General features: G+C 37.4%; 1 protein-coding gene across 1 annotated transcript in view; it reads left to right on the forward strand.

The window, feature by feature from the left end:
- VPS41 (VPS41 subunit of HOPS complex) overlaps positions 1 to 13640 on the forward strand; it is a 187846-nt gene that overhangs the window by 134141 nt on the left and 40065 nt on the right. Inside the window, exons 11-16 of the mRNA XM_015133685.3 lie at positions 1302 to 1399; positions 3858 to 3987; positions 5462 to 5577; positions 6850 to 6906; positions 10384 to 10445; positions 12279 to 12360. Coding sequence (XP_014989171.1) covers positions 1302 to 1399; positions 3858 to 3987; positions 5462 to 5577; positions 6850 to 6906; positions 10384 to 10445; positions 12279 to 12360 — 545 coding nt within the window. The remainder of the gene's footprint in view (positions 1 to 1301; positions 1400 to 3857; positions 3988 to 5461; positions 5578 to 6849; positions 6907 to 10383; positions 10446 to 12278; positions 12361 to 13640) is intronic.

The following is a 13640-nucleotide window of genomic DNA, read 5'->3' on the forward strand; positions in this document are numbered from 1 at the left end:
TCTTTTTGGTCATCCACAATTTTATTTTGGTGCAAACGCTAAATTGTTATAACAGCTGTGTAAGGAGGATCATTAAAGGTCAGCAAAGACAAGGAACACTAAGTGATCTGCAAGGGAAAGAAAGAGGAGGACAAAGGAAAGTTCAGTGTTTCATCTGTATTCTGGATTTTATTTCTACTGTCATTCCTTTCTCTTATAGATGGGAAAAGTTAAAATGACTTGTTCAAGTTCAATTTAGTAGAAGTTATAACCCAAATTTCCTTATTCAGCATTCAATATTGGTTCCAGTATGATACACTGAGGTCCCCTAATTGGGAAAAGAGTGTGGAAATTAACTAAATCTGCAGCTAATACCACAGAACCATGGAGATGATCTGAATGAAGAAACTCTTAGAAAATGTGGTGGGTCCGAATGAGAGTTTACTCCCAAATGAATCTGTTAAGTGTAAAGTATGGTTTCTGGAAGGATCTCTGTAATACCACCACTGTATCAGTTAGATTCTGCTTGAAACAAGCCACTCCCAAACTCAGTCTCTTAAAACAATGATCTTTTATATTTTATAGCAGTTAATAATTAGAATCATATAATAATAATATGTGTACTTCTAAGCTTTCTGTCAGATCTTTGGGGTCCAGTGCAATTAAAGTCATGTGCTTCTTAAGTGATGCAATATGTCTTCTAGATTTTAAAAGGGCTATTTTTTAAAAGGAAAGAGAAATTTATTATTTTTCTCTAACCTTTATTTCACTTAAGAAATAGTGACGTTTCATCATAATCTGTATTTATGCATCTTTCTTTTACTTCAAGTTCTTTAAATAATATCCCTGTTCTCCAAAATAGTGTTTTATAATTACAGATAACATTCTTTGTGACCTTTGTACTACTGTAATGCCCCAATTGAGAAAAACAAACTCAGGAATTTAAAAAAAAGTATTACTGTTACCAATAATGGTTTCCATTTCTTTCTATGGGTTTCAACGTGTCTTCATGTCGTCTATGTCCTTTTAAACCACCTGAGCACAGTGTCACCCGTGACCATTCATGCCGCTTGTTATTGTTGGATTCATTTTTGTTTGTGATGGGAATTTGCAAGTTTACTTTTCCACATATTCTTTTCCAGGACTGATCATGGTGAAGCACTTGCAGTGCTGAGTCATCAAAGTATGTTCAACGGTGTCCCCTTTATGTTAGCTTTTAAAAAGGGGTCCACTAGCATTCCCAGTTAGTGTGTCCCTCCAGATAGATGTGTGCTGCCGTTTGCTCCTGTTAATGATGGCTCCTGTATCCCTTTTGTTTGCAGTGTCTCAGTTTGAAACTGAATTCTACGTCAGTGGACTTGCACCTCTCTGTGATCAGCTTGTTGTACTTTCCTATGTAAAGGAGATTTCAGAAAAAACGGTAATTATTTTCTCCCCAAATGCAAAGGCACGTGGGGGTTCACTTCTTTAGCATTACACCCAGATCAGGTTGTTCATCAGTGGCGTACGCTATAATCTGAGCAGAACTTTCTGACCTATAAAATAAGGTTGGCAGAGATTACCCTTTAGACCTGACATATTTACTTTCCGAAACTCTACTCATTGCCTGCCTTTGTTCCTATTGCTGAGCGAAAAAGAGAGTAATTTTTTTTTCCTCTTTTTTCAGTCTCTCTTGGTATATTAGTCAAAAGGAATGAAGGATTCCTCTTGCTGAAAGGGGAAGAAACTAAGCTGACACTGTGCATTAGCAGAAATGACAGCAATGAAGTTGATCGGCAGCAACCACAGGGGTCCCTGTGGTCAGAGGGAATTACAGAAAGGGCATTTCATTATTTTCGTTGGTCCAGACATATTTGTTTACTTCCCAGTGGCCTGGTGATTCTAAGTAGCTTGATTATGGCTTTGAAATGGATTGTTGTGAAATCTCAGTTATCAGTGCAAATAATGGTACATCAAAATCTGTGGCTAATAAAAAGCAGCAGATGATCTAAATTTTGTTGTGCGTGTCTTTGGAATAAGCTTATATATTGCCCAGCGGAGGGGTATCCACACCCAGTCTCTCTTCAAAGCTGAGGATGGCCCCATTCCGAGCTTGTCTTTATTATGAGAATCCAGGGGTCCTGCCAGCACAAGAATAGGGGTGGCTTCAAGGCATAAACAAGGAGAGTGTACTGTAAAGGATTTTCTTTTGGATACTGTATATAAAAGAAATTGTAATTGATTCTCTAGTCCTTTACAGTAAGTAGGCAAGTGGGCTATCCTTGTTTGTATCTTTTTTTTTTTCAAATGGAGAGAAATAAAATGGGGGAGAAAAACCCTGGGAGCCCTGGTTTTGAAGTGGTAGCTGCTCTTGAGCATTTCTCTGAGCAAGCACTTGCATTAGGAAGCCATCACTATAGTAACCTGAAGCTCTGGGTGCCCATGTTGCTAGGCAATGAAATGCTATAGACTTAAGTGAACACTCAGACCTACTAAAATCGATAGGGTTGGCTTCTAGCCCGTTGCAGGACATCAGTTTGCTATTATTTTATTTATTTTTTGAAAATAAAGAAAAGCAGTGGCTCCTGGGGGAGTAAATACAGTGCTTTTTGAGGAGGAATGCAGGAAGGATTGAGAATGTGATTGGAAGAAATAAAGAAAGAAGCGGTAAAATGAAAAAGGAGAAGCCTAATAAACAACTGAGCAAAGAAAGAAAGGAAACCTTTGTTAATAAAAGAGTATTTGAAGGGAATAAATGCCGAAGACAGGCCAACCTCATAGAGCACATAGAAAATGGATTTTTCTAGATGAAGAAGTGAGGGTTTGGGAGATAATTGGAAAATGTGTGTGCCAGTATATGTAGATACTCATTTTATAGACCACTAAAGTACACCTTAAATCCTTAAACACAATAAACTAATAAAATTAAGGCAAAAGGAGCAAAGAGGTAAGCTCCCCTTTCCCCTTTATTTTTTCATACTGAAAAGATGGTTTAGTGACATTGAATAAAATTTGTTTTATATCATTCCGTATTATCCCCCAAATATTATCCCCCAGATATCCACGTGATACCTTTCACATACATGCATGTCTTCACATAGTTGGAGGGATAGTCATATGCTACTCTGCATTGCCCTGTTTCCATGGGCATTATTCCATTCTGCCTGCGTATGTCTGTGTACTGTCCACCATCATTGTGTTTAGTGGTTCTGTACTGTTCCAAATCTGCTTGGTACACTTTAATTTATTAAAGTGTTCTCCCAGTATTTTACTTTTCTTTCATTCGTTGATAAAGCACATGTGTGTTATAAATTGTGCTGGGCACTAGGGATCAAAGATCAACAAAACCAGATTTCTGCTCTTAGGGAGTTCACAGGCAAGGGCTGTTTGGCCAGGGAACAAAAGTATAAAATGAGATTCATATTGCTGATGCTTTTCTTATACATATAAAAGAGCCTTTTCTATGGTCTAGTGAAGTGATTTTCTTTTTATTTTGTTCAAAATATTTTTTTTAATTTGGCTATTCTGATTTTGATATTTTTATTGTTACAGTGGTCAATTTTTAAATATATTTCAGTTTTCTCCACTTTTTTTCAGTTGTTTCAAAGTTTAGCAATTTATAATTTCTCCACAGATCTGATAGGTTTTTCTTCACTAGTTGATCTTTTATAGTTGCTATTTTATTTTTGGAAAGTTTTCTGATTGTAAGTTTCCTGAGGCCTTTCCTGCCAAGCGGAACTGTGAGTCAATTAAACCTCTTTCCTTTATAAACTACCCAGTCTTGGGTATTTCTTCATAGGAGTGTGAGAAGAAACTAATATGTATGGCTAACTAGAATTAATTTGTGTAACATATAGAAATGTAATTTAAATTAGTGTTTCTCTCTTTTCCCCCACTAGGAAAGAGAATACTGTGCCAGGCCTAGACTGGACATCATCCAGCCACTTTCTGAGACTTGTGAAGAGATCTCTTCTGATGCTTTGACAGTCAGAGGCTTTCAGGAGAATGAATGTAGAGATTATCATTTAGGTAAGAGATATCAAAGATCTGGCTAATATGATTTTTTTGTGTTTTTTTTTTCCCCCTTCCTACTTGCACTAAATGGAATTTAAATTAAGGTGCTGAAAGAATCTTAAGAGAATACCTGGGTAGACCTCGTATGCTGAAAACAAGGACATTTGGATGCAGAGATGTTGCAGAACTTGCATAAGCTCCTATAGCAAAAGGGAAGACTAGAGTTCAGACCAGGACCGGGGGGAGGATTGGGCTCCTTGTTTTTTGTTCTTGTGTTTTTTCTATTGTCCTGACTATTTAATGTGACACATAATTTAATGTCAAGCCGCATGGCTCCATGGTTGTCATATCTCTTCCATTTTATGTGTCAGGAAAGTTCGCTCTGGGATGGCAGAGAGGTTCTTTCTTGTTTGTAACTGAGTGCTCAGAGCCTGAACGACTTCTGGCACATTCTAGGTATTCGGTCAATATTTGTTGAGTGGATGGAGGAATACACTTAGTCACTGCTCATAAATACAAGGAGAACCATTAATATTTAGTCATACCAGAGACGTCTGTGTTTGGCTATTATCATACCTTTGTAAACTATATTAATTAAAATAGAACAGTTAAGCTTTGTAGGAATGCTGTACTGCTTTAAACACAGTTGTCATTTTTTGAGAATATTTTCAGTTCTCATTGTGGCCAAAGGAAATGAAGAAATATTCTATATATATTTAAACTTTCTTATATGAAGACCCTAATCTGTTGAAAAATGTAAGAGTATATTCTAGACTTGGCAAAAAGCAACTGTGATTCACAACTGAAAGTGTCCAATCGAGGTATTTGGTTCAGAGCAAACTCTGCTGCACACTTAGAAACCCTTCAGAGCAGGTTTTATAATTGAATTCTGCAGGAAACCCTCAGATTGGCATTGTGCACAACATGCTGAAATGATAGATTATGTCCCTAGGGCTTGGGCGTCTGTCATTTATGCCTTAGGTGGCCTTGACCTTGATGAAGAGGAAACATTTATCGCCGACTGTGGGGTGTAATTGTTCTGTAAAAATAGAACAGTGCTGTAAATGGCCATAAATAAAATTTATATACAGTAGATGAATTCTAATATGCAATAGACATGGAGAATTTTTAACACTTTTTCAGCTGAAGTCAGAGTGTTAATGTATTAAATGTAGAATTTTAAACTCACCTTATTTTTTTTCAAGTTTTTTAGTATGTCATTGCCTCCCTTCCTGTCCCTCTCCTTCTCTCCCTTGCTTTTTTATCAAGTATTTTTACACTTAAATATTTTTAAAAGCACTGAAATATGCTTCTGTCATTCTTTACCCTGTCTCCCACACTTACCTTCCAACAGAGCCAAACACACAAGAAAGATAGACACATTTTCTGTTCCTTCTTGGGCTGGGTAACCTAACCAGGTCCTCTGAAACCATTGCCAGATTTTCTGCTGTTGAGTCACCAAGTCGTTCCTCTCTTTTCTCACCTATAGAGTACTCTGAAGGGGAATCACTTTTTTACATCGTGAGTCCGAGAGATGTTGTAGTGGCCAAGGAACGGGACCAAGATGATCACATTGACTGGCTCCTTGAAAAGAAGAAATATGAAGTACCCTTGATTTTATTTCTTTGAAAGTATTGACTCATCTACAGCATAGAAAGGATAAAATATTTTTGTAATAAATCTTTTATGTAGTCAAAGTAGAGTATCCCTAGCCAAAAATATGTAGGAAGTTAATAACTTTCCAGTATCCCCTTCAGAAATTAGAGAACCAAAAGATTGCAATGGATTAACTGGCTTTACTGCTAAGTGGGGGAGCAGTTGGGAGTGGAAGGAGGAGGTGAGTTAGATCTAGACTGTTGGAAGTTTTATTTTTTGATTTTGTTCAAGGAAATTAAAATAGAGCTAGTATTTCAGAGGTGTCTATTTGGATTTAATGAAATCATTTATTTTGTGCTTATCACATTGATACTCACTTAAGATGATTTGAACTACCAGTTTGGATAGAATGATGATGTCCACTTCATTGAGTTCTGGCTTAGATTAATTTGAATAGATAATGCCCAATATCGCTTAAAAAAAAAAGAAAAAACCATTTTTCAACTTTAATAGCTATGAAGTTATGTTATGTAGATGGGCTTATATACTAATTTAAAACAGCATCAACAATAAATAGTCTACGTATTTGTTGCACTAAGTTTGTAACCATCTGAAAGGATTTGGAAAAAAGAATTTTTTTTCACTTATAAACCATTTAAAGTCCAAGTATTGATAGCTAGTTCATAACCCAGTTATTACCATGTTACTTTAAATCCAGTAGTTTCTCAGAGAAGTAATTGTATGTTTTACACATTTATGTTAATGTAGTATTTGTAAACTTTCCAAAATTAAAACAAAATCAGAGATTTTTCAAAAACTTAGTTTTAGATATACATAAACATATGCATATAATTCACTTTTTTATTGAAGCATAAGGGGGAATGCTCCTTTATCAATAGTGTCATAAAGATTTAGAAAACAGCTGCCTTTTTATGTATGGAGACTAGGAGACTTTGTTGTATTTTGATTTGTGTCTGAAATGTGATTCCAGTGTCCTAATGAGGAAATGAATTCAAATGGAAGTAGGAGAAGTCTTCATTTTGGTTGACTGCTTTTGAGTTTGAATTCAGTGAGGTTCATTCAACCATAGTATTAAGAATTCCAGTGCTTCAAGCAAAAGCCATGGGAAAATGGAGCTTTATTCGTGTAGTGCAGAATTCTAAACCATAATAACTGTAGTGTTTATAACCTCAATATCTTTTCTCTCCCACCTTCTCCCATTTTCCCTCCCTCCTTTTCTGCTTTTTTTTTTTTTTAATCATCCTTATGTTTGGAATATAGGAAGCATTGATGGCAGCTGAAATTAGTCAAAAAAATATTAAAAGACATAAGATTCTGGTAAGTGTGCAATTTGTTGTTTGAAACATAACTTTATCTTTCAGTAAGTTATAGTGAGACTGAAAATAATTTGAAAAGAACAGGTTTTTCCTATCTTTTGAGAATTTATTTTAAACTAATTCCCTAACCTATGAGGTCAAAATATTTTATTTTATCGAATCAGTTTCTGCTTGTAAACAAGAGACTTGAACGCTTGCTAGAAGGCAAGTTTAGGTAATTTGGAAACTGTATGTGTGAAAAACACTTTAAATACAGAGCTTTCTAGATATGTGTATGAAAGTTTCTCTAAATCATAGGTAAAAATCACATTATCACAAAATTTATCAAAAGAGAGGTTTCATAAAACTGCATTGCTTTGGTGTTTCCATAATAACAGACTCAGTTGATTTTGTTATGGAAACTAATCTAGAACATCAAATACATTTTTAATACATTTTGGACTCAGGAAAAATAGAGCGACTGAAAGCCCCTTTCTTTGCTAACTGTGACAGTGAATGTGCAGATGGAGAGCAGAGAGGAGCTCATATCCTTCACATGTGAAGGGTCCTTGGAGACCATCTAGCCTAGTTCCCTTGTTTACAGGTGAAAACTGGAGGCTTAGTGTTTTATGGCTATTTGGGTTTCGGCACAGATTCTTTCTGCCTGCATTTTCCCTACCGTAAACTTCTCTGTAAAACTCCACACTAAAGCCTGAATTGCCAAAGAGTGCAGAAGCAAAATAATTTAGGAATAACAGGAGAAAAGAAAACCAGAGCATCTTAAAAAAAAAAAAAAAATCCAGCCAAAATTGTGGAGAATAAGCAAGGATTCTCTAGAATTGGAAGAGAATGCATTCCGGCCCTTAGAGTAGTTAATATATGCGAAGATGCAGAGATGTGAAACAGCTTGGCCTGCTTGGTTATGTGGGCAGTTGAGGGCTTTTATTTTATTTTTATTTTTATTTATTTTTGAGACGGAGTTTCACTCTTGTTGCCTAGGCTGGAGTGCAATGGCGCAGTCTCGGCTCACTGCAACCTCTGCCTCCTGGGTTCAAGTGATTCTCCTGCCTCAGCCTCCCAAATAGCTGGGATTACAGGCATGCGCCACCACGCCTGGCTAATTTTGTATTTTTAGTAGATACAGGGTTTCTCCATGTTGGTCAGGCTGGTCTCAAACTCCCGACCTCAGGTAATCCTCCTGCCTCAGCTTCCCAAAGTGGTTCACGATTACAGACGTGAACCACTGCACCCAGCAGTTGAGGGGTTTACTACACGGTAGCAAAGACCAGATCCTGAAGTGCCATTCATAATTGAGAGCTTGGTTCTCTCTTGGAACATCTAGAAGTCAATTTAAGCTTTCAGACATCAGATTTCCCCATTAGAAAGATTCTCTGATGGAGATGGGGCCAGAGGAGGGCCAGCTGAGATGGAGATCAATCAGAAGGCTTCCTAATCCGGTGGAAAGTGATGAGACTTACACACAATCAGGAGGATTGGAGAGGTGAAGATAGATGGAAGATACAGTAAATTTGAATCTTTGGGATATGGTGACTGATGCTGTGTGGATGAAAGAATAGGAATAAAAATCAAGACTGACTCCCAGGCTTTGGGCTTGGGACTCTGGTTTGGTGCTGCTGTTCACTGATTGATAGAGATACCCTGTGGAAGGAGGAGCAGGATTGGGAGAATTGATGAGTCCTGTTTTAAACACATTAGTTTTAGGTGTCTGTGGGACATCATAGTGGAGCCCAGGAAAGAAATTTGGACTCAGAAATAGATTTGGGATAATTATCAGCAAACAAGTGTTACACAAGCTTGGATCAGCCCACATGGGGTGAGTGTTATGAACAGAGGACCATGAATGGAACCATCAGGAATGCCGTCATTCAAGGGATGATGCATACATAGTAGATTTGGAAGAGCCAGAGCAAGGTCATTTCATGGGAGCTGAGAGAGGAGAGAACTCCAGGGTAGAGTTAAATACTTGAGTAGTGGAGGTAAGTAGGTCAGAAGGTTAAGATGAAGTCAGCTGGTCAGTTGTACACTGGATTTGGTAATCTGAAAGTAGTGAATTTTCTGTATATGTATTATTTATTCTCAACATGTTATAGGGAATGAAAAGTGAATAGGAGATTATAAAGATAGACTATCAGGTTAGCTGTGAAGGGGAAGAGGGTGAAGGCTGTAGCTGGGGGCTATGGCATCGTGGGATGATGGTAGTTTTTGGGTATTTTGTGTAAGAGAGGCAATTAAACATGCTTATGCTGAGGGAAAAGAGGTAAAATAGAGTTGACATAAAAGGTTGATGTAAAAGGAGGAGGAGGAGTGCAGGATAAGCTCCACAGTGGAGAAGCATGGACACGAGGATTGACTCTGAAAAGGAGACGTTCTTTCTCTGAACCTTGATGGAAAGATCCTGTATAGAATTGTTATGTGTGATCTGTTTCCAGAAAAATAAGGAAGTTAGACACTCTTTCTTCACTTGATGTCTCATATAGTAGTTATTAAAGTAAAAATTTAATAAACTAAAAATGATGGGTATTTTCCTTCACTGTTGAAATGGGCATGTCCTATACGTTAGTCCTATACATTAGTTATGAACAGATTTTTTTCTCTTAGCATGATGTAATTTCATACCAGACATGCAGAGAAGGAATGGGCTGCTGCCACTTTTTTTTTGCCATACAAGAAGGTGTTTCACATGCACCTTTTTGTATGTAAAGTAAAAATTAAAATCCAACTTTTGTTATATAGAGAGAGTTTAAGCTTCTGGTGAAATACTTTTAGGTGCAAGTAGTATATGAGAAGATTAGTCATAGGGAGCTCAAGCAAGAACTGTCCTCCCATGCCTCTGGTGATGTTGGCCACCCAAATCCTTTCAGAACGGAGGTAGAATAAGTGAATAAATATGAATACTCTGAAGCCAGTCACTTCCCTGCTTTCAGCCCAGTTTCTTCTCCTGTAAACAGATAGGTTTGAATCACAGGTTTTTCAGAGTTCAGTTTTACTTCAGTATCAACTTTAATATTTCCTATTTCCCTTTAATATGATAGTCATTATTTCATTTTTCTTATACCATCTTTTCAGACTTGGGGTAGAAGAAGCAGGTAGCTTGCATTCTACAGATGAAGACACAGGAAACAGAATTTTATATCCATTGACAATGTGGAACTGTTGGATCATGTTTCTAATATCGAATACCACCTTTATGAAAAAATCTCTTAAAGGGGGCAGATTAGGAAGCTTTAAAATACTAACATTATTTACTTTTTTTAGTGACCTGACCTGTGAATTGTAAAATGTATGAAAATACAAATACATTTAAATATGAATATGCTTAAGAAGCAAGCATAATTACATAAAGCAAGATAAAAGTATAAACAGGTTATAGTCAGTAGTGCCAATAGGATCCTAATGTTGTGCTGTGTGCAGAAACTGAGACTGAACTTTTTAGTTATTCCGGTTAAATTTTGACATTTCTTCATTTGACTTTCCCTAGGATATTGGCTTGGCATATATAAATCATCTGGTGGAGAGAGGAGACTATGACATAGCAGCGCGGTAATGATGACATTTTCAATTATTTTAAATATAAATAGAATTGAGCGTTGCTAACAATACAAATAAGCCATTCTTTGCAGTTGACATTTTATTTTTGTACATCTTTCTAACAAGGGTAATTTTTGAATATTATTTTTGAATATTAATGATTTCAGGTATATTATTTTCCAAACTATTTCATTTTTACCAGAGGAGAATTGTTTTTCTCATTATTTAATGAGAAAGGTATCAAGAACCATGAAGGGTCTCAGATTTTACCTATTTATGTCTAACAAGTTAGCTTGTCATTTCCCTGGTTGCTGGCAGAAGACAAGAGACTCCCAGGGCAGATCTAAAGGACTCTCTGAGCAATAGTACCAGCCAAGGTACTACTACAACAATAGCAGTCAACCAGAGTGTCAACATTTGCCGCAGTCCCCAAGCCCCAGTTCCCACAATGCAACAGAGGGTGGACATGCAGATCCTGCCCATGCAGTGGGCTATGATACGGGAGAGAACCCCTGAGCTTAGGGTATCTGAATCTTTTCTAGTGACCAGGAACCCCATGTATTAGTACATTCTCACGCTGTTAGTAAAGACATACTCGATACTGGGTAATTTATAAAGGAAAGAGGTTTAATTGACTCACAGTTCAGCATGGCTAGGGATTACTTACAATCAGAAAACTTACAATCATGGCAGAAGGGGAAGCAAACGTGTCCTTCACAAGGCAGGCATGAAGGAGAAGAACGAGAGCCCAGTGAAGAGGGAAGCCCCTTATAATACCATCAGAACTCGGGAGAACTAACTCACTATCATGAAAACACAATGGGGGAAACTGTCCCCATGATTCAGTTTTCTCCACCTGGTCCCTCCCATGACATGTGGGGATTAATGCTAACTACAATTCAATTTGGTGGGGACACAGCCAAAGCCTATCTCCCTGCCTGCCCTTTGTCCCAGAAGGCATCATTTTACCTTGGTTATACTGGGCAGTAAGAAACCTTCCCTTTCCTCTGGAGGAAGACACTATTTGTATCCTCTCATTTCTAGAGCTGTTTGCTTTGTAAGCATCCTTGGAAGATAGTCCAGAACAAAGTGCCTCAGTTTATGATTCAAAGAAAATTTTCCCAACCAGAGGATGACAATTAAATAGAAGTGACCAGACCACAGCATCCTGGGTTGCAGAGGTCTGTGATGGGCAGAACATGTAAACGTTATGCAGTGGTGTGCAAGTCTGTGTGAGTGGTTCCCACTGGAACTGGGCAGTGCCCACTGCGTGACTGCATGGCAGCCCTGGAAGAGTGGCCTCAAACCTGCTTCTGGTCCCCTGAGGTTATTTAAGAAAATGTGTTTCTTTGATATGTAAAGTAAGGTTTCATTCATACATAATCAGTCCTCCAGGTTATATAGTAGGATAGGATTCTAATTTTCTGAAGTCTGATTTTGTAGTGCATAATTTAAAGCCATTCAGAAAGGATCTGGCACTTTGGGGTATGACGAGTTTTCTTCAAGGCAAGAAAGGTCCCCCGAAACCAGCAGTGCTCATCTGGATAAACGGGAAACTTAGAACAGGCAGATAGTTGGGAAAACCCCTAGTTGTAGTCTTCTGAAAATGATTCATCTTTATTTATAAGCTTTTTATATTAACTTTTATAAGTTGTGTTAACTTATGTATGCAACCAAATGAGTAACAGTAATACCTTTATGTTCATTGGTACTTGAGATAGAAATTCATCAAAACTCTGAGAAGAGAGAGTTCTCTAAACCTCTGGGGAAAATGTCCATTTATTCTGTCTCTGTTTTTGTTTTTGTTTTTTGCTTTCTTTCTCCCTGGGATGTTTTTACTGCCAGCAAATGCCAGAAAATTCTTGGGAAAAATGCAGCACTCTGGGAATATGAAGTTTATAAATTTAAAGAAATTGGACAGCTTAAGGTAAGCAAAGCCTTATTTTTAACTCTCAGTTTCTGCAAGTAGTATATTAATAATGCAATGGAAACAAAGATAATAGTACTCAGCTCTTTATTGGGAAGTGATTATTATCTCAGATGGAAAGAAAAATCAAACTTTTAGAGATCAGTTTCAAAATATAAGCCTGGTGTAAAAAATATACATATATATAAGATTATATTACATATACAATGTGTTCACTTATTTCTTTCCAGTTCTGTGTTTAGACGAAGTTTTCATGCTCTTTTTAATGACTTTTGAAATAGGTGGAATCTCATCCAGTAGGTTATAAAGCATAAGACTTTTTTTAGATTTACTGAATAATTAATGTATTTTTCAAATAATATTTTACATGCTGAAAGATGGAAAAAATTGACCACCTAGCTCTAATGAATAATTTTGATGTTTCTTTTTTAAATCTTTCAACTTGGTGCACAACATCCTAATCAATCAATAAAGTATTCCTATGTTTGTTTTAAACATTTAAAACATGTTCAGTATTTGTGGACCTTTTGAACGCTCTCTTGGAGTTATAAATATGCTTTAAAAATTCCCAGTTACTCAGCTTGTCCACCGTGTGACTCCTCCTCTGTCTGCCCTGTAAATGTTACACTTCTCATTGGATTTATTGGGCTATTCTGGAGGACTTTATCCAGTCCTGCCTCCCTGTTTACTTTAATGGCTGTGTAACTCGGACCTCTTTTTTGAATATCATGTCATGGCCATTTCTCCTTGTATATACTGCTGATAATGATAATTCAAGTTAATATAAATCCATTTCCTTCCCAAATTCAGTCCTTTTCCATTTAATCTGTTTATGATACACAATATACCCATTCCCCAGGGCGCAAAGCCACTGTTCTTGATTAGAACTTATTACACCCCTCCTCATTCTGTTTAATCTCCACTTCTTGTCAGTTTTATCATGTCAATACCAGTCGGGTCTCTTCCCCTGTGGTACCATTGCCTTCACTCTTGCCTGAGCCATTGCAAATGCCTTCTGATAGATCTGTGGGCAGCCCTAGCCCAGAGTTATCTGCATAAAAAATAAGTCTTGACTCTCACTTCCCTAATACCTGTTGCTTCCCTCCTGCCTGTAGAATAAAATCGGAATTCCTCTCATGATCCCACCTCCCCTTCCTCTCCAGCCTCATCTCCCTTCAGTGATGCCATGTCGCATCTCTGGGCCCCTCTGACCTCCCTGCACACAGATGCATGTTCATGGCTCTGCAACTTTGCTCATGCTATTCCCCCTGCCAGATGTC

This window comes from Macaca mulatta, chromosome 3 (genome assembly GCF_049350105.2).
Source record: "Macaca mulatta isolate MMU2019108-1 chromosome 3, T2T-MMU8v2.0, whole genome shotgun sequence".
Lineage (NCBI taxonomy): Eukaryota > Metazoa > Chordata > Mammalia > Primates > Cercopithecidae > Macaca > Macaca mulatta.